A 20,123-nucleotide genomic window follows, 5' to 3' on the forward strand; every position below is an offset into this window, starting at 1 on the left:
TACCAACTCTATTCTGTTTGACTGAAGGGCTCTTAGGTACCCTTTGCACCTTGTTTCCATGACCACTAGGGCCAGCACCACCATCTTTGCCCCATACATTGGGAGGGCCTCCACGGCCCATATAATGACCCCCATGTCCCTTGCCACGTGGTGCATTATTGCCACGTTGGTAGGTATCAGCATGTCCAACCCCTTTTGCATTGGGGTTCTGTCCACCTTTCACTTTGCCATAATTAGCCTCAGGAATTTTCTTTGTCCCAAAAGGCCTGGCATTGTTGTTCAAAAGAACCTCATTATACCTCTCAGCCACTTGCAGTAGGTTGATCAGCTTGTTGAAGGTTGTGATTCTTTTGTTATCATACTCCAGCCTATACTGGTTCGCTAGTATGATTGCTGAAGTAGGAAAAGTGGAAAGAGTCTTCTGGATCATATCATCTTCTGTGATTTCCCTTCCACAGAAATTTAGACGTGCCTTTAGGCTCAACATGTCCTTGTTGAAGTCATTGACCCTTTTGTAGTCAAGCAAGCGGATTTCATTCCACTGAATGGTCAGTTCTGGGAGCAAGGTGTCATGAATGTTCCCAAAACGTCCCTTAAGGGCATCCCATCCCATAGTTCTTTGGGTGTCTTCAACTGAAGGTATTCCCAGCGGAGGCTAGGATCAATATGTCGCCTCAGAAACATTAAGGCATTTGCTTTCACCTTATCAGACGGTCCATTGTCTTTGGGGTCGGTAATGGTGGCAGTGTAATCTCTTGCCACAAAGGCAGTTTCTACATCGGAAACCCAACGGTGGTACTCAAGTCCGTCTGAGTCCAAAATGTCAAACTCAGGTCGAGTTGGATCAGCCATCTACATAAACAAGAGAGAAGAAATAAATTACGCAGTCATAAAGACATCCACGTGAATTATTTTCCAAACGTATGAATTAGATTTCAAGACCAAGATTCGTAATGGTCACATTTTTTTCGATGCTATGTGAAAATACTTTATCACAGTAAGTGTGTGTATAATGCGCATGAATTTTCATTATCATGGCCAAACAGTATTGATATGTTGCATTAAAAATAATCATAGCACATTTAAAATATAGCATATAAAAAAATAAACTACATGGCATGCTTAAATTTCACAAATATACAACAAATTATATACTACACATAATAATAGCAATAATATAGCATGCGTAAAATAAAATATAAATAATAGCATAATTAAAGTCATGCTTAGGAATAACTATATTTATTTACGCTAAAATTCACAAAACATGCTCATAATTGCATAAATAATATATAACAAAATATATATGGCATGTTCAAAATAAAGTATAAACTATAGCATAATTGAAACATGCTTAAACATAATTATTTAAAACATAAATAACAAGGCATGCTGTAAGAGGATTAATATTATCGAACAAAACATGCTTAATAACAAACTATAATAAAAGCATAAACAATAAAGTATAAAGCATGCTTTGTTAAAATCATAAAATAAAATAAAGAAAACATACTTGATTTCGAGAAAATAAAACAATCCTAGCACACGCGCGTGTTGATGCAGGCGTGCGTAGCGATGTTTTTGGGCTTGAGAAAAAACGGTGTTTGCTTCCTCTTTTTTTTTTTTTCAACAATGGGCCACAAAACCCTTTTTGTTTTTTTTTTTTTAATTGCTTTCTCTCTTTTTTTCTCTCTGGGCCGCAGGCCTGTTTTTTTTTTTTTTTGTCTGGGCCACAAGGCCTGTTTCTGTTTTTTTTTGTCTTAGGCCGCAAGGCTTGTTTCCTTTTTTTCTCTGGGCCGGTTCTTTGGGCCAGGTCCCCTTTTTTTTTTCTCTCTCTTTTTTTTCTTTTTTTTCGCCAAGTCACCTTCTTTGTTTTTTTTTTTTTTCTTCCTTCTTTCTCTCTCTTCGCGTCTTCTTCTTCCTACAGGTTCTTTGTTTGCAGGTTGGCTAGCTGGCGAAAGATGAGGCCGGCTGTGGGGCTTCGTGGCCGGGAAGGATGAGGCCGGCTGTGGGATCGAGTGGGAAGGCCGCCGGATCGAGATGGAGGCCGGTCTTGACGGGACTGTGTTGCGCAGCTCACGGCCTGGTGCGCTGGGATCGGTCGGCCGCTGGGATTGGGATCGGTCGGCGGCTGAGATTGGGCAGCAGCTAGGCGGGATCTGCGCAGCGGTTGCTAGGCTCGGTGTGGGATCCGCGCAAGCGGGTTGTGAGGCCGGAGAGGCAGAGGTGAGCGGCCACGCTAGGCAGGGCTGACCAGCGAGGTGAGGCCGGTGATGTAGACTGGAAATTTTTTTTTTTTTTGACAGGTTGGGATCTGCTGTAGGCGGCAGAAAAGAAAAAAAAATATTTTTTCTTCTAGGATTTTTTTTTTTTCTTGGACGAAAAGAAATTGGAAAGCTAGGATTTTTTCTTGGTTATTGGCTCTGAGCATGCTGATAACGTGTTAAAGTAAAAATGGATTTGAATTGGTCTACTCATTTCATTTCATAGTCCCTTTATATAGGGATAGAGTTACAACGGAAATATTAATTACATTAAATACATTGAATGCTGATTGATTTATAATTGTGTTGATTGATGGTAATCACTGATTCCTTGATTCCTTCTCCGTCAGTTGCTTTGACGAAGGCACACAATATGTTTTTCCTTTAACATGAATATAATTTTGCCCAAGGACTTGGGTCTCTCCATGCATCATCAAATTAGTCTTCTAAGCTCAAATTACCTTATTATGAGTATTAGCAATATGTTAGGTTATAACCACAATGATATATCAGACCAAAAAAAAAAATACCACAATGATATCAAACATATATGGTATTGTTTTAAATTAATCACTTGATTGAATTCACTGTGAACATACTCAATGAAGTTATCAACGCTAGCTAGTATGGTTCTAAACTTAATCACCTGCGTCTGGGAAGCGTCTTTGCTTGGCAGAGGTGCATTTGCTGGAGTTCTTTGGTGAGGGCTTGGTGGAGGTCCCCATTACTGCTATTGGGAAGGTTCCAAAGAAAAGAGGTCGTCCTCATGGTCATCGGAATAAACCGAAGTCTGTGAAGAAGCTAAAGGTGAACACCCTCTCCCAAGAGGGTTAGGGTAGCAGCCCTACACTATCAAAGGCGGAAGCTTTGCTATGATGTTTGCAGAGATGTACACCAAGATAGTCTTAGGCGTCGATATGCTTCATGTCAGTTGTTCTGTTTGGTATGGTGTAGGTCTGTGTTCTTTCTTTTTCTGCTTTTATTTTTTGTTTTGGTTCTTTAGTTTGGTTTTTTGCTTTTGGCTTTGAATAATTTTATTTGGGCTTTGAGATATAATACGAGGGATTCTTGGATCTCTCTAACTTGACGGAGAGGCGTTGTCGATTTGTAACGGAACCTCATTCCGCTTCCCTCTTAAAAAAAAAAAAAAAAAAAAAAAAAAGGTACAAGGAAATAGTGTTGTCCTATCACTAACGTGAGCAGTGTCCTTAAGTTGACACTTTGTCACACCCGTATTCCTTAATGTAATTCTAGATTAAAAAAAAACAGAGAGAGAGACAATGTACAATCCCTCCATTGGTGTACGGGGTTGCTAAACCCATTGGGCCGGTCTCACCCCTAGGCTAGTAGATATCGTGTTAGATGTCGACATGGATTTTCGGTTATACCTGTACATGGATATTGGCTGTACCTGTACATGGATTAATGCCCACACAAAATAGATGCCAAATTGGAAATGATCTAGCCGACACAGTAGGCTGTGCGGATCAAAACGTTCCAAATTTTCTTTTAGACTTTCTCTCCGGGACTGGACCAGGACATGTGTCAACCTCTATCACTGCCACCTTGCGCTCGTTAAGCTCTTTATAACATGCAAAGGGTGATGAAGAAGTAAACCATCTATTTATTCAGAGACAAAAGAAAGAAAGCCAGAAAGTAAATAGAGCAGCACACAGCGCATTTACAAGAATGGCAGCCAGCAATGTCATCTTCAACCTCTCAAGGTCCTCATTTCCTCAGTCCCCGGCTTCACAGTCCCTCAGTCCCTCTCTCAAAACCTCCAAGGTCTGCTTCACCTCCTCCTCCAACTTCTCCAAGGTAATCACTTGGTTAAAATTAACCACCACGTTCCTTCACTTCAATTTCAATGTAGGTACCCCGTTTCATTTATATTGACGTCGTTTGAAATTTCAGGTTGGAAATGCGGCAGAGAAGAGTAGGAACTCAAGTTTTCGCCGGGCGTATGACGACAAGGACTGGAGTACTAAAGCAAAGCAAACCCTGGAAGACGATGTCGAGGGTGGAAAGCAGCGCTTCGAGGAAATGAAGGGAGCAGCGACCGAGTACGCCAAAGACACGGTGGAGAACATCAAAGATGCGGCGGCGACTATAGGAGAGAAGGCCAAGGACGGGTCGGACAAGGTGGCGGAGTCCGCGGAGAGTACCAAGGAGAAGGTAAAGAAGTATGCAGATGGTGCAACAGAGAAGACAAAAGACGCGGCGGAGACTATAACGGCCGAGGCCAAGGGGAACGCTAACAAGGCGGTGGACTCCACAGTGAGTGCCAAGGACAAGGCTTACGATGCGGCGGAGAGTGGGGCAGAGACGGTGAAAGATAAGGTGAACGAGGGGACGAGCAAGACGGCGGACGCGGTGAAGAATTTGAAGTTGTAATTGACATGTTTGCATGTATGGATACATAAGCGCGGTGTTAGTAGAATTTCTACATTGAAGCAATCGTCTTAACGTTTTGTATGGCAGAAAGATAATCTCAATAGTCTGAAAAGCGTTCCTTGATATTTCTAGTTCAACTTTAATTTTTCAAACCTCTCTGCCAGCCGCTTAATAACAAACAAACAAAAATATACTACCACTATTTAATAATTGATTATAAGTTTGGATAAAATTTTATGGTAATCCACGTATTATTACTATACCAAGTGAATAAAAGAGAACCGTTTGATATTCAATGGTAAATCATTATGTCAAAATGGTTCTTTTTTATTCAACTATTTAACCATTTGGTATTTCCATCTATTTTTCTATTAACGATAAATAATAACGAGTTTTACCATTATTATATCATATATTGATTCCTGAGGTAGTGAGGTTACAATAGAGATAACATTTACATTTAAATTTTATTTATTTTTATTTTATTTTTTTGGGGCAAAGAATGGGGACAAGTTTGAACAAACAAGAGACAGTTAGCATAGGTGCCCAACTGGCTACAAGCCGAACTACATGTATGTGCATGTATGTATGTACATCGATCCTTTATAAGAATTTAGCCGAAAAGAAATACGAATTAGAAGAAAAAATTGTTCTTATCTTTATCATGTCATTACATTGCCAGTTCCAGTACAACTACATGTTGTCGTCTTTTATTAATTCATTAAAGTCGAAATGTTCGATTTCAGGGAGCATCTCTAGACGTAGGAACCAGTCGTCGAAGTTATCCTCCGCCATCGTCACTATGCTCTGTGCCATGGCTGGTTGACTCGAGGTCTCTAGTTGTTTAGGGACGTCGTTGTTGGAGTTACTAGCTTCCTCAGTTTGTCTATTTGAAGAAGCCTGATCCGCGAACAATGTCTCCAGGTTGTTTGTTTCTAGTATGTGTTCCTTGAGTTGTTGTTGTAGTAGTACCGCTGAAGAACTCTCATCTTCTTTAGTTCGGGCATCGTTGTAGGTATATATTGATACAGATATGTACAATACCCTAGATTGAAACCCTAGATTGATTCAGATATGTACAATTACCAAATCAAATACCAAATTCCTGTACAATTGCGAAGCAAAATCACAAACAAAGCAAGATTTGTATAATTACCAGTGAAGAAATCTCAAGGTTCTAGTAGATTTGTAGCTGTTCATTCTCAATTTCTCAGTTCCTTACTTTTCACGAAGCTCGTTCGAAGATTCAAGTCGATACTGTCTCAAGATTCAATCTTGTGCCTATTTTCATCAAGATCTACAATGGCGTCTTCATCACAGTACTATAATGCAGTCTCTGTTTGTCTCGATGATACCAATTACCCAACTTGGTTATATCTGGGGTTCACATCCAAAACCAATTGGCAATGGATGGAGTGGCTCAAACTCTTATAAACTCATAGGCAAGGTCCCATTTTTCCCATGTGAGATGTATATATTCTCAACACGCCCCCGCACGTGTGGCGAATTTTCAAGCCATGCACGTGGACAACTTTGGGTGACGTGGAGCCCGTGTGGCCGTTAGGCATGCACACGTGGGTAACCCGCTTTGATACCATGATAAAGTAATCTGGGGTTCACATCCAAAACCAATTGGCAATGGATGGAGTGGCCCAAACCCTTATAAACTCATAGGCAAGGTCCCATTTTTCCCATGTGGGATGTATATATTCTCAACATATATGCCTGTTGTTGTTGCTTCGGTAAGGGTTATGTTGCTGTTGTTACCGATCGTGGGGTTAGGATTCTTCTCTTGGTCGATGCTGTTGTCTTCGTCTTGGTGGTGTTGTTAATGGCGGTGGTGGAAGCATTTGCAAGGCAGCTACTGCTCTTGCTACTGTTGTCTTCGGTATAGATTTGTTGTTGGTACGAGCAGGGCTTGGCATCATGTACTGGTCGCGGTGGAACCTTTCGAATGGAAATATACTGTTTCCTCGCACAAAAAGAAGAGAAAGAAAAAGAAAATAGTTAAGAATACAGCAAACTAAGAGCACCTATGCAAGATATGAAGAACATTGAAAGCAAATATTGACAGCTCGATAAATATATGGTATCATATTTAATGTGTTTTAATCGTAAATGCATGTAAGTCTCATAATAAATCTCATTAAATCACTGCCCTGTATATTATTGTTTTATTAATTTTATGAAGGGTGGCCCACTTAAACTGAATTCTACAAATAAGTCATGCCTAAACACCCATTTTAGCCTTAGACGAATATGCTTTCGGGGGAGTGTATTTCATGCACCGTCAATGCATGAGTATTTGCAATATGAATTAATGTAATTTTTTTTATATTAAAATATATAAAGGAGTGAATTAGATGAGTGGCTGTTATTTTTTTAGAGATTAAAATAACCTACAGTGCACTTGCACTGTCGGTGCATACAATCCTCTCCATGCTGTCATTTATGTTTTATCTGATACAACAGGCCAAGAGGGGGTGCAAGAGGAACGTGCATAGTCCCAACTCCCAAGCTCCTAGGTTTCCATTCAAAGTTACCAGTACATCATTTACTCTAATTCATCCCCCTTGACTCTAATTCAAAGAAAACCGTCAGCATAACTGTAAAAGGTGAAAAGAAACTTTGTCAGCATGCAAGCAAACTGAAACAAATTAAACTCTTATCTTTCTTTCTTAATTCAATTTTCAAATTCAAAGTGTTCATCTATTACAAAATTCTAAATCCAAAGAGGAAAAGAGAGTAGAACTCACGAGATTCTTGCATTCATCTTCTTAAAGATGAAGGCTATCTCCCACCTCCACTCCAGTTTGCCTAACAAAGTCTCCTGTTACGTTGAAAAATCGATTTATACCAGTCAGTGAAAACTGAACATTTTTCCATGCACCACTACAATTATAAGCTACAGCCACGTACCATGTTTGTGGCTTTATACAGAAAACGACAAGCAAGAGACACATTTATCCGTGTCCAACGCCCAAAGCCACGCTGCAGCCACTTTTAAAAATGTCAGTGCGCTGTGGAGCCGTTGCCATCCTTCAAATATGTCACATTCCAACTCTTTCGTGGGTATGACTATGAGGGGACCCACAATTATGTGTGCCAATTCTAAACTATTTTAACAATATTTTATTGGGTTCAATACCCACCATCAATACAAACCGTGACATCTATTTGCAATTAAAAAAATATATTAAATAAAAAGATGCACAAAATTAATCATTCCAAAATATTTAATTATAAAATTCCAGAAACCATTCAATTACAACTTCAGATTTCTCTACATATGAAAGAAACAAGTGCATTTCACTAATACTGTAAAACATGAAAATCAACTGCCAACTTCAAGCAACCACATAATAATGCATACAGAACCTAAGAATATTTTGTCTACAAGCTTTGCCTCATTTATGCTGCAACCTTATCTGCAATTGTCTTAATAGCGCCTTCTTGATATCCTAGAACAGCTACACTTGCTGACCCAAATTTAGCAGCAAAGCCCAACGAGCATTTTCACATCTGTAGGATCAATCATGGGTAATCAGTTGCTAAAAATAACTAGCACAGCAAACCACTAGCACCATAGTGCAAAGCAATGAGTATGTAGTTTATAATGAGGTTAAACATATTTAAACTTAAAAGGACCACTTTAGAGCATGTAAAGATGAGGGAAACATACCACTACATATCACATTTATGTTATGAGATACATCATCTTAGCAACTCCACAACTCCATATCACATTTATGTTATGAGTTCTGGTGCAGGAAGCTTCCCTAACTTCAGATAGTCATCAGGGGTTTGCACACCACGATCAATATCATCACAGTTCAAATAGCATCTGAATTGATAGGAGAGCAGTGAAAAAAACTTAAACAGAATAATAGATTGATGTATGTTGAAAGCCAAGTCACCAAAAAAGAATTGACTAAACACATAATCTCAGTAGATAACTTGATACGCATAATAGTTTGCTTGTAAATATGCACTGCATCTATGAAGGTTAATCGAACCACATAGAAATTTAAAGAAAATTGTCAACAAGTTTTACCTCATAGTTTGAATCACAATATAGGTATCAAGATATTTTCCATCCTTTAGCATGTCCAAAAGAGCTTCCATCACCTGGCAGTAGTAAACAAATGAAATAAACAACTTGAAAATCAGAGGTTTTTTATGTGTTAGGACCATTAATCAATCTTTATAGTGGAAATGATAAGGTAATCATATTAAGCATTCTAATTTAGGTGATAACTGTCATGTAAAGGATTAAGTGCTAGTTTGTCATGCATAGATACAGGTATTTCCACACAAGTCAAATTTCAAGGTAACTGAATTTGACATGAACTTTAAGAAACAAGTTTATTTCTGGACTCTTATAATCAATAAGCATACCCGAATGTTACTGTTACATCATCTTAGCAAGGTTCACCAATTAGGATTCCCATGCATTTAGATCATATAACAATTATGTGGCTAAACTCTGAAATAACCAAGAACAACCATTAATCAGTCATGACGCTAAAGTAAAAATAATGTTTCATTCAGAAAACACAATTTATATGAGGATGATCCTCCTTAAATTTCAGAGGTAAGGAATTGAAATTACAATACTTAAAACAAAAATTCAAACCAAGATTTGAAAACCAGATCTGAATTCACAGGAAAAAAAGATAGATTGAGCAATTACTTGTTAGTTTTTACAGGGATTACCAAACATTTTTTTTTTCCGAACTAAATTGGGTTAATTCAATCTGACCCAGAATCTAAAATGTAAAATCAAATATATGGAAAGACAATTTCTAAACTTTACAGATAAGCACAAGACCAAAAACTGAAATGCAGCAGAATGGGAAAGATCTTGAATCATTACGAGTCTGAGGAGAGCAAGAAAGATCGAGAAGAGGGAAAGATATCATGCACTCGTAGCAAAGAGGGAAAGATCTGAAGTTCTGAACCTTTAAGAACTTTCAAGATGGAATCGCTCCAGCTTGGCTTGGCTTGGCTTCCACCATATGGGAAGATCTGGACTTGGCGGTGTATGCCTTCCATGGGTGGCGGCTAGGTTTGGTTTGGAAGGGAGAGGAAATTTGGGTGAGACAATGAATCAACCATTTTCATTAAAAACATATGAGTAGCACAACTAAATCTCAATAAAATCAAAGCATCAGATTAAAAATAAATAAATAAAAAATCTAGATCAGAAGATGGCTGCCTGATGTGGCTTTCTCTACTTGCAGAACCCAATCAAAAACAGAAAACCTAATATCGATTACCAACCAGGACATGAGAATCTAACAATTGAAATGGAGGGAGAAAAAAGGAGGAGCTCCGATCCTCACCAGAAAAGATTCCATTGGTTGGTGACTGATATGTAGTTCGGAATGCTCATAGAGTGCCATAGAAATGGATTCAGATGGGTTGGTTGGTAGATCTGAGAAGAACATTCGATTCAACACAGGCAAAAACAGAGAGAGAGCTGTTTTGCAGAAGTATAGATCTAATTTGGCGAAGTGGGGAAAGGCTTCTGTAACTCTTAATTATTATTTTTTTTTTGCAAGCAGACTACAGTCATACAGATGTCACCTATTCGCTACTCTCATTGAAGGGAGGAATTTGATTTTTATTAAATTCTGAACTTTTGTACGAGAAGAGAATTAATAAATGGTGAAAGGTAGGGCCCCCGCCATATTGGGTGGGGAAACAAGAATCAGAAACTATAAAATATTGGATCTCCACTATTTCTAATTATAAAGTGGAATGAATGGAAGCAAATGGGCAAATCTGAAGCATATCTCCACGTTTATTTTGACTGTGGCAAACCATCCGTGGCTATTGCCCGGATTTGTTGTAGTGATGTTTACAAAAAGAGATACCCAAAAGGAAATTTCATTTTACCTGTATGTTCAAGAACATACATTCGGCTGTTGTTATTGGTCCAGTACCTGTGTCCATTCAACAAGCAGAGAAAAGTGGCTTCAATAAACTGACTAAAACTCTTTACCATGTTTATATCAGTTCACTATCATATTATCATCAGTAAGCAGAGAATAGTGGCCTACTTGTATGTCAAACCCCACTCTTGATTTGAGAGGGCATCCTTGATCATCAACTCGATTCCTTCCTTGTCAGAGAGGCTGGGAAGGTATTTTTCTGCCTCCCTCTGTGAATGTGAACAGATTACAATGAAATCGATCAGTGACTTCATGACGAGAGAAAATTAATAAAGAGAATAATCTTTAAGAGAGAAAATTAGACTAAAGACTAAAAAGCTCATCACCTTAGGAAGGACAATCCTGCCCCAAGATCCAACATCACTCTTCTTGATCTCCTTTTTGAACAAAAATCTCAGTTTCTGTCAAACAAAACGTCAGAACATAAACAATGTAAGAGAATATAAGATTTCAGAGACAAAGTGAGAAAACAAACCCACTGACCCGGCGTGCAGAACAAGTAGAGGTCTTGTTCGTTGTTCTGTGCATCAGAACCAGCATCAGTTGCATCCCTCTCTCCTCCCATTCTCGAAGAAGGAGATGCGGCATGAGCATCATTTCTTGTGCTCAGAATAAATCTTCTTTGTTGGCGTGCCATTCTTCTCTCCTCCCTCGCAGCCCTGGATACACTTGCATCGACAGCCGGACTTGGGACTGGAGAGGGATAGACTGGAATGTGCCATGGCAAAAAGGGCTGCTGCTGCCAGTAAGGGTTTGGGACTGGAGAGGGATAGACTGGAAAGTTCCATGGCAAAAAGGGCTGCTGCTGCCGGGAAGGGTGTGGTGGTGGGTTCTGAACCGCCGGATAATAGTACGACAAAGATGATGAACTATCCAGAGTTGAAAATGAAGAAGAGCTGGTGGTGGTTGTTGTTGGAGTGAAAGGTGGGCGGGAGTTCTCCATTATCAACCACTGGAAGGGAGAGAAGTCGGTCTTTAGGTGTTGGTGATACAGAGTTGCACTCACTGTTTGGCTGGTACTGCCTGGTTGGGTTTGGTGTCTACGTTTGTGAGTGGGGTGTGTTTAAGCAGGCAATGGGGAAGCTGGGAGTTCCAATAGATACCATTCAAGAGGGAGAGAATGGGTTTGGCCGTTTGGGGCTTGAAAGTGGTCAAGGTGTGTAGTTTGCTCTTTCCACGGAAGGGTTCCTGTCTTTGCAACACGACTGCATATCAAAAACCTCCCCCAGAAATGGCAAATGACCAAACCTTGACCTTTCTAGTTATGTGTTTAATATAATCAGAGTTTTTTTTTTTTTATAAGGGGTGGCGTCACTGGGGGTCGTTTTAAAAGGTTGCAAGGTGATATTTTTTGTTTATATAATGTTTGGGATGTGAGTAAACAAGGTTGTTTTAATGTTTGGAATGTGAGTAAAAACAGGGGCAGCATAACCTGAGGAACTCAATGAAATCTGTGCTTTCATTTCCGTCTTGATTTGAAGCACTCCATGGTTTGAAGCCACATCTTGCTTCTTGCTTCTCATTTCTTCGACCACAAAGCATGAACCCAAGACTACTTTGAGTCCACCCTGCATAAAAAAGGGAAATGATCTTTCGTCAGAAATTTATTCATGTTCTGTTTCAAAAATCTGAATCCAGACCAAGAAATATGCAGGATTTTATCTATAATTGATGTGCCAAAATCAACATGCCATATTTTCCAACAGAATAGTACCACAGATGGAATTGCATTTTATTGTTACTGTGGCCTTGATTCTTAAGATTGTGAACAAACCAAATATATAAAATAGTGTCAATCCCTGGTAAGAGGACTATCTTTGCTTTTGGACAAAATTGAATGGAAATTATGCTACTTCAACAAAAATTTGACTTGGTTTTGCATGACAGTAACTGAGTTTATCATTAGGGTGACGCAAAGGCTAACTTTAACTATATAAACTCTGATAAATTGATAATCTTCCTTTCTCATAATATCAATTAATAAATCAAGCAGAGTTTCTTATTAGTAACACGCATGATACTTGAAAGGATTTACAATGCTATAAGATCAGAATGCAGTACTGGTTCTTAGTACTTACAGAGTTCACCACAGAATGAGTAAAGAAATTCTCCATGGCATGAAAATCTCTTACATTCATCACCAAACAGAAAACTTCAATTGCTTATACGAACTGTAGAAAAAAAAAAAGAACAAGGAAGAGAACTTGAATATGATTTGTGAAGATGCCTTGAGAAATCATCCAGGCGTTATATAGACGGTGTAAAGAGCATCTCGACAAACTGCATGCAGCTAGCTTGCCTAGGTGATTACACCTGCCTCAGGTGTGTCGCCCATGCATGATTATATATATATATACTCGACCTCTAAGACCTCTAAAACCTGAAACGCACCCATCCTCGGAAAGAACAAATAGGGTAATTAAGTAGATAAGTTTATGATTTATGTCTATTTTGGTTCCTAATAATTTATTCCTGAGTTTAGATATTTATCGTTGTTGATGATAATATGAACTTCAGTTTATTTCTCTCATAAAGGAAAATATTTGGGCATGTAATTTCACCTATGCTAAATACTCAACAGAGCTAACAACATAAGAAGACTAAAGACCTTTATGTCAAATAGCAGAGCAGAAATTAGTAGTAAAAGAAGTAATTCAAGTTTGTTAGTAAAAGAAGTACTTCAAGTTTGTTTTCAGAGTTTTATTCAAGTCAGTCAATTAAAAGTAGGGATATTTCCTTAGGTTTTAGACTATTATTCAGAGATTAGCTAGATCTTATAATGTAGTTCGCTACAGCAGGAAAGAAGAAAAAAAAAAACGCATACACCATCCTTATTGACAAGCCACAAGATCGATATGAGACTTCTGTACTTCTGTAATTCACTAGCAATTCATTTTCATAATAAAGCAGTAAGTTGCAGACAAATGGTCCATGATGCGGAACTAAATATGCTATAAAGTTCATGAGAATATATGTATTCCTCCTGCAATGAGTGACAATGTAGTTCATTACGTACAAGACTCACCACCTATATATAAATATCTTGCTCCTGCTTTTGTTGGTCATCTTTCTTGGAAATTTGACAGTGTAATCTTTAATCACAGTGATATGACCATTTGAAAATTGACATTAGCAGTTGATCAACCTTTAACTGAAAACTCAATTCATATATATAACCCAAAATCTCAAACATCTCAAACACAATGGCAAGGAATACTTCACGGATATAAATTCTCTCTACTGTAACCGAGGTTGTGATTCTAATACATAGATACATAGGTAGGTTACTGCAAGAGTTTTCATGAATGCTAAAGAAAGCAAAGCACCATGTTATAATCCAAGTTAAAGGGACAATTTTAATGGTTTAAATTGCCTTCTTCCTTCTCTAAATCCATTGCTTCCAGATTTTTCATTTTTCGAACTATACTAGAATCACAGCCAAGTATTACTGAAACTGCAGTCATAATAAACCCAGTTGAGCTGGGAATCATTTTCCCCAATTTAAATATCTAGGTTTAAAATTTGAAATTGTGAATTGACACTTTTGCACATAGGGATACATAATTAAGCCTGGTAATTGTAAAACTGTGAGGGGAAAAGAGAGAGGTTTGTGGTAACTGACCTGAACTTGAAAATGTAGTGATGGTTCCATTTGAGGCTTTGCGTGACTGAAACTGAAACGGTCGGAGCAGCGCAACTGGACAAAAGCTTGACCTTCTAAGAAGTTTTGCTCCTTCCTAAGCAAGAAGCAAGCGTTTCAACTCTCTTTCTTAAATACCGGGTCAACAAGTTGCTCGCTCACACCATCCATACTTTTGGACTCCAAGTTTCTCACTTAACGGTTGAGTGTAATAGTTGGAAATCCTTTTATGTATGCTGTATGCAATGTTCATATGCGTCGATGAATTAGTCTTTTAGCCTAGAAAGCCTTTAAGGTCTTAAAGAAGACTTAGAGTTTGAGCCTATTAATAGTGGCAAGAGTTTGGACCTATTAATTATGGCAAATTTCTGTACATCAACATGGATTAAATGTCCAAGCAAATAGATGGCCTTCCAATTTGGTAAATTGCATGGGCTTTATCTGGCCCATAAAATTGAGTCACCGTCCATGAATCGTACGGATCAAAACGATTCAATTATCTTTTTTGACTTCTTGAACGTGAAACTGTGAAAGACATGTGTAACCTCCTAAGCGCCCCAGCAAATTGACCTAGACGCGTGTCGGCCATTAACACTGCCACCTTACTATATTATATCATGCAACCCTAGAAAGCAGTAAGGAAGAAGATAAACCAAAGTACAAACACAGAGAACAGAAAGAAAAAAACAGAGTGCAGTAACTAGGAACAATGGCGAGCCTTTCATTAGCGAAGAATCTCATCTTCAATCTCTCAAAGTCGTTTCCTCAATCCCAAGTTTCACTCTCTCTCAGACCCTCTCTCAAAATCTCTAGGGTTTGCTTCACCTCCGCCTCCAAATTCTCCGAGGTAATTACTTGAAAATTACTACAAGTTTTAAAGTCTGAACCCCATTTTATGGATACTGACATTGTCTTGATTTTTCAGGGTCGAAATGCGGCGGAGGAGAATAGGGATTCAAATTCTCACCGGCCGTATGCCGATAAGGACTGGAGGGACAAGGAAAGAGGGTACGGCTCTGCTGAAGTGAGCAAGCACGCGAAAGAAACCATGGAAGGACTAGAAAAAACCAAGCGGGAATCAGAGGAGATGAAAGAGAGAGCGAAGGATTACGCCTACGAAGCTAAGGAGAAGACAAAGAGTGCGGCGGAAACCATGGAGGAGAAGGCCAAAGAGGGAACGTATAAGGCTTCAGAGACAGCGGAGAGTGCCAAGGAGAAGGCAAAGGACTACGCTTATGATGCTAAGGAGAAGACGAAAGACATGGCTGGAACTGTCGAGGAGAAGGCTAAGGAGGGGACTCACAAGGTGGCGAAGACTGCGGGGAGTGCTAAGGAGAAGGCCAAGGACACGGTTTATGGGGCGACTGAGAAGGCGGAGGGTGTGGCGGAGACGGTGACGGATAAGGTGAAGGGAGGAACACATAAGGCTGCGGAGACCGTGAAGGATACAGTGAAGGGCGCTTGGGAGGCGACTAAGGAGACGGGGCAGGCAATCAAGGAGGCAGTTGTGGGTCCCGATGCGGAGGTGGCAGTGGTCGTGGAGGACACGTCAGATGATGATGTGGCGGTTGATCTTGTCGAAGAGAGCACTTCGTCCGATGAAGATGTGGCGGTCACCGGAGGGAAGGTGATGGATGCTGATGTCATTGAGCGGAGGCGTGCTGCTGGGTATAGGTCCGATGAGGACCTGTCGGCGGAGGCAGACCTTAGGCGGCGGACCGCCTATAAGAAGGCCGATGACAAGAAAGATACCTGATCATGACAAGATGAACATGTTTTGCAACGTACTGTTTTGTGGCTATTTGTGTTTTCAATAGTTGTAATTAATTAATAAATCAAGGATGTTCGTCATGAGGTGGAAGCTTTGCTTTCCTACGTTCTTTTGAATTTGTATGTTGCGACACTGCTCAAGTTTTATGGAAAAGAAAATATTTTTGTGCGCCATTGTGACTGCATTTGTGCGTGTATATAATGGTTGGGCGGTGCAGGAAGTCTGACCGGGAATGATTGACGTTCAAGGGACACCCGGGTCGTGGGCCTGGTCAGGATGGTGGGCCTGTCATCAGTCTTTGGGCCTCTACTGGTGGGCTGCTATCTTCAGTCTTTGGGCCTCTACTGGTGGGCTGTTATTAAGTTTTATTTAGTTTTTATAATTTGTTTCAAGTCTAGGTGTATTTTTTCTACAATAAATCTCTGCCAACTTTTGGTAAGGTCATGTGGGTTTTGTATTATGTTGCATACTCAGTATGTCTTGTCTATTCTAGCGAGATGGCAGATTTTGAATTGGGTGCAACTTTCTAATGGTAGGATGAAACTTCGTGTCGACAAATTTCTTTCGGCTTGTCAGCATATTGGCAAAGCTACTTTATTAGTTCTATAGCATTGCTTTAACTTTCTGATATATCATCACTATTGTAAAGCAAATAGAGTAGTCAATATGACACTATTTGCTAATTGATGCATGTTCGAATACATGGTAGTTGTAAAGACTCTTATTATTATTCGGGAGGTCTTCTTGAAGTGTATTGTAATATGGGGTTTAGGCTTTATGTCCCCTTCTTGTATTCATCGATTTCATCAATCAAGACCTGAGAACGGTCGCACAGGCCCTTATTTCAAAAAAAAAAAAATAGTGTCATGTTGAGGCTTATAAGGATAGTCGGGAAGGGAGAGTTGAGCTCTGGGTACCATACCTAGTAGACTAGGGTCAGAAGTCCTACAAACAGAATAGCGGTAGTTTTATGTTGCCTTTCAATTCACTAACCTTATTTTAGGGCGTATAATAATTAATGTGATTAGTGAAGAATGCCCATGTAGAGCTGTTAATGTGGGTTAGGAAACAGAATTTTACTTGTATTTGGTAAATTCAGGTTCCTTTAAAACTTGGATTTTTGTTTGTAGGTGCATCACTAATCGGAGTCGGAGGATTGTTGGCATTGCAACACTAACGTACGTCTAATTATTCTTCACGATCTTTCGTAGGGTAGGTTGAATATAAAGTTAGTAACTCTTTATGTTGTGTACTAACAAGAGATAATTGAATAATTAGACACTTTTCAAGAAAAGATTTTGTATTAATGATAGGAGCATAATTATGCGATATTAATAACGTTAATCTGTATACTTTCTTTGTTAGTTTAGTGTATTTTCTCGTTATTTACGTTGTTATTTGTTTTATAGGTATCTTTGAGCAAAGAATGAGAAAAGAAGTAAAAGAGGGATTGAAAGGCAAAATCAGCCAATCTGCCTGTGCAGATTAGTCAACTTCGACAAATTACTGAGACCAGTTCACAACGTGTTAATGTTAGTGACCGAGGGGTCTAATTAACGTGAGAGAGAGACAGAGAGAGAGAGAATACACAAGAAGTATCACTACACCAATAACCTCAACACACAACACTTTTTGCACAACGAAAAAAAAAAATTGTTGTGTGATGAGGGAAAGTGAATCATACAACATGTTTAAAAAACTTGCGTTGTGTAAAGCTGTTAAAATTCAAAAGTTTTAAGCTAGAAGGTAATGCAACACTTATAAGAATGGTTCGTTGTGTGAATGAAAAAAAAAAATGAGCGGCAGATTTCCCTCCTACATTGACTCAAACTTGGCTCCAAATTTGTACTACATTGTACAACAGAATAGTTAAATGCGTTGTATGAGTGTAGCTTGCAAAATGTCATACAACAATTTTTGTTTTTGTGTTGTATGATCAAGTAAGATATATTGGGAGGTTTAGATGTGCCTCCAAATGCCACTCATATATTCCCCCCTCCCACCAAAAACAACTGAAACTTTGATTGCATGTAGCGGGAACCTCCCCTCCTTGCCAAAATCAGACAACATAATATCATTTACGTGTTGTCTGATTCATGAATACAAGATAAAAAGAGCTAACTGCCCCGACATTTGACAACTTAATTAAGCTAGCTAGGGCTAGCAACTTTTGTCTCCTACTTCATTTATTTCCAACACTTGGGACAAAATACCATAAAAACACAATTTCTTCATCAGTCTTCTTCTCTCCCCGAAACACAAGTACCTTCCTCTTCATCCACAACCAACCTTCGCGTCCGACTCAAAAGCACATCCCTCATCCAATCGAAGCACCCAATGAATTTCACCCTCTCTCCATTGAAACCTGTATCCCTCATATCCCTATTCATCAACCCCTCAACTCTAGCCCCTTGCAATTTCTTTAACCATCGAAACCCTAACTCACTATCTCCAACTCATACTCGACCCCCGACTCCACCGCACTCTAATGCAATTCCCGCTTTGTGGCCTTAGCCTCTCCTTTGTAGACACTGCCCTCATTTTCATTTCTCTCAGATCTCAACTCCACCCCTTAACTTTTTCCCGACGGTTATTTTCTCTCACATTTCAGAATAATGGCGAAGCAATCTAAAGCCAAGAAATCCGAGAATCTGGGCAAGGGCACCGTCACCCCCGTCCAGATCGCTTTCCTCGTCGACCAGTATCTCTCCGATAACAGCTACACCGAAGCCCGCTCCGTTTTCCAAACTGAAGCATCCTCGCTCTTCTCTAAGTCTCCGATTTAAGAGGTACCCATTTCTTTTTCCCCATCAATTTTGACTAAAATATTCAACATTTTTCTGATTTAGGGTTTTTAATTTTGGGTTTTAATTTTTTTTAGGTGTCAAAGAGCTTGCTAAGTTTTTCTGAGATTCTAAACTAGTACATAGCGTTGAAGAAGCAGAAGGTGTTGTTGGACATGAGAAGGTTCGGGTGGAGCAGGAGAAGAGCAGGGTTCAGACGATGTTGAATGGGTTGCAGAACTCGATGAACATTTACAATGCCGGTGGAAAACCCCAAATCTCCAAAGTTTCGGATGCGGCACCGAAACAGATGCTCATCGCTCCTCAATCTCACCTCTCTAATGGGTCTTCTGCAAGTACAATCCTAACCCCATCTGGTTGTATTTGAGAAAATTTGATTGAATTGAGAACATAGAGGATGTTGATTCTGGTATCCGAGAGCTAAAATGTACCATTGAACTTGTAGATGCTTCATTTGTGCATAAAGAACCTATTTGAACCCATTCATAATCAATTAATAGAATTTTACAAACTTGGACCTTAACCTGTAAATTGAACATGAATATGTGATTGCTAGTCAGTGTATATGTTTTCAGGCTGGACATGAAGAAACAGATATGAATATTCAATTGGAAAAATTGTTTTACTTGTTGTGCAAAACTCTGCCGTTCCTTAAGCATATTCAACAACAGCAGAGATCTGAGTTAGATGCAGAAAGCTACATATGTGGTATAGTAGTCTGATATATTTCTTTTTGATGTTCAATTTTTATGCTAGACCAATGGTTAAAAAGTGAGAATACTTAATGACAACTTTTTCCCTCTTGTTTCACAGGTGTACAATTGACAGAAGAGGATCTCATGAGGTCTGTACTAGAGGATGATGATCAAGTGTACTGGTATCATCTCAATTCTCCCTAATGATCAAAATTGAATCACTAGTTGTACATATAGGTGGGTGGGTGTGTGTGTGTATGAACTGTGAACTTTGTATGTTGCTAAGTAGAAAAATTTTTTGTCTTTGCTTTTCTGATGTCATAATGATTCCATTATCTCATAGAAGTATATGGTGATACTTCCAGTTTTACATTGTCAACAGATTGTCGAGGTAGTTACTAGCACTGAGTTTCATTTTTTTACTTGCTGTAAAATCATATTGGATCTCCAAAAATGAATGGAATTGTGGTGACTTGTGTAGCTTTTTGTTAATCTTTGATGTGGAGCGGCGTGTCTGGATCTGGCTTCCATAGCTGGCTCATTCTCCCTTCCAGTACTATCACAGGTACCACAAACTGTAATGTCTTTATCGATTTCT

The 20,123-nt window shown here is 39.2% G+C and overlaps 3 protein-coding genes and 1 long non-coding RNA gene across 5 annotated transcripts; 2 read left to right on the plus strand and 2 right to left on the minus strand.

The window, feature by feature from the left end:
- The first annotated feature begins 3,868 nt into the window (after positions 1-3,868).
- LOC112165541 (cytosolic-abundant heat soluble protein 68135) lies at positions 3,869-4,789 on the plus strand. 2 transcript variants are annotated; one of them, XM_040506932.1, is made up of 2 exons: positions 3,869-4,049; positions 4,179-4,789. In XM_040506932.1, exons 1-2 carry the CDS (start codon positions 3,954-3,956, stop codon positions 4,656-4,658), a joined length of 576 nt encoding a protein of 191 aa, XP_040362866.1. In that variant the 5' UTR covers positions 3,869-3,953; the 3' UTR covers positions 4,659-4,789. The 2 variants fall into 2 exon arrangements, with proteins under 2 accessions (XP_040362866.1, XP_024157858.1); XM_024302090.2 differs by having other exon boundaries at positions 3,873-4,082.
- Positions 4,790-7,871: 3,082 nt separating this feature from the next.
- LOC112166557 lies at positions 7,872-10,273 on the minus strand. Its single transcript, XR_002923319.2, has 4 exons — positions 10,004-10,273; positions 8,713-8,786; positions 8,341-8,502; positions 7,872-8,180 (listed from the first exon to the last, which is right to left on the minus strand). It is a non-coding gene; the product is annotated as an uncharacterized LOC112166557 (long non-coding RNA).
- A 446-nt stretch (positions 10,274-10,719) lies between these two features.
- On the minus strand, positions 10,720-11,558 carry LOC112202985 (B3 domain-containing transcription factor LEC2). Its single transcript, XM_024344018.1, has 3 exons — positions 11,091-11,558; positions 10,942-11,016; positions 10,720-10,824 (listed from the first exon to the last, which is right to left on the minus strand). The coding sequence occupies exons 1-3, from the start codon at positions 11,556-11,558 to the stop codon at positions 10,720-10,722; spliced, it is 648 nt and encodes a 215-aa protein (XP_024199786.1).
- Positions 11,559-14,919: 3,361 nt separating this feature from the next.
- LOC112167137 (late embryogenesis abundant protein 14) lies at positions 14,920-16,310 on the plus strand. Its single transcript, XM_024304105.2, has 2 exons — positions 14,920-15,102; positions 15,181-16,310. The coding sequence occupies exons 1-2, from the start codon at positions 14,965-14,967 to the stop codon at positions 16,009-16,011; spliced, it is 969 nt and encodes a 322-aa protein (XP_024159873.1). The 5' UTR covers positions 14,920-14,964; the 3' UTR covers positions 16,012-16,310.
- The last annotated feature ends 3,813 nt before the right edge of the window (positions 16,311-20,123 follow it).

The sequence above is a fragment of the Rosa chinensis genome, chromosome 5 (assembly GCF_002994745.2).
Source record: "Rosa chinensis cultivar Old Blush chromosome 5, RchiOBHm-V2, whole genome shotgun sequence".
Taxonomy (NCBI): domain Eukaryota; kingdom Viridiplantae; phylum Streptophyta; class Magnoliopsida; order Rosales; family Rosaceae; genus Rosa; species Rosa chinensis.

Coding starts and splice junctions, on each gene's coding strand:
- LOC112167137 (XM_024304105.2), top strand. CDS start 14,965: ATGGCGAGCCTTTCATTAGCGAAGAATCTCATCTTCAATCTCTCAAAG. Junction 15,103..15,180: donor CCGCCTCCAAATTCTCCGAG/GTAATTACTTGA, acceptor TTGATTTTTCAG/GGTCGAAATGCGGCGGAGGA.
- LOC112202985 (XM_024344018.1), bottom strand. CDS start 11,558: ATGGAGAACTCCCGCCCACCTTTCACTCCAACAACAACCACCACCAGC. Junction 11,017..11,090: donor TCTGCACGCCGGGTCAGTGG/GTTTGTTTTCTC, acceptor TTTGTTTGACAG/AAACTGAGATTTTTGTTCAA. Junction 10,825..10,941: donor GCAGGATTGTCCTTCCTAAG/GTGATGAGCTTT, acceptor TCACATTCACAG/AGGGAGGCAGAAAAATACCT.
- LOC112165541 (XM_024302090.2), top strand. CDS start 3,954: ATGGCAGCCAGCAATGTCATCTTCAACCTCTCAAGGTCCTCATTTCCT. Junction 4,083..4,178: donor CCTCCTCCAACTTCTCCAAG/GTAATCACTTGG, acceptor TTGAAATTTCAG/GTTGGAAATGCGGCAGAGAA.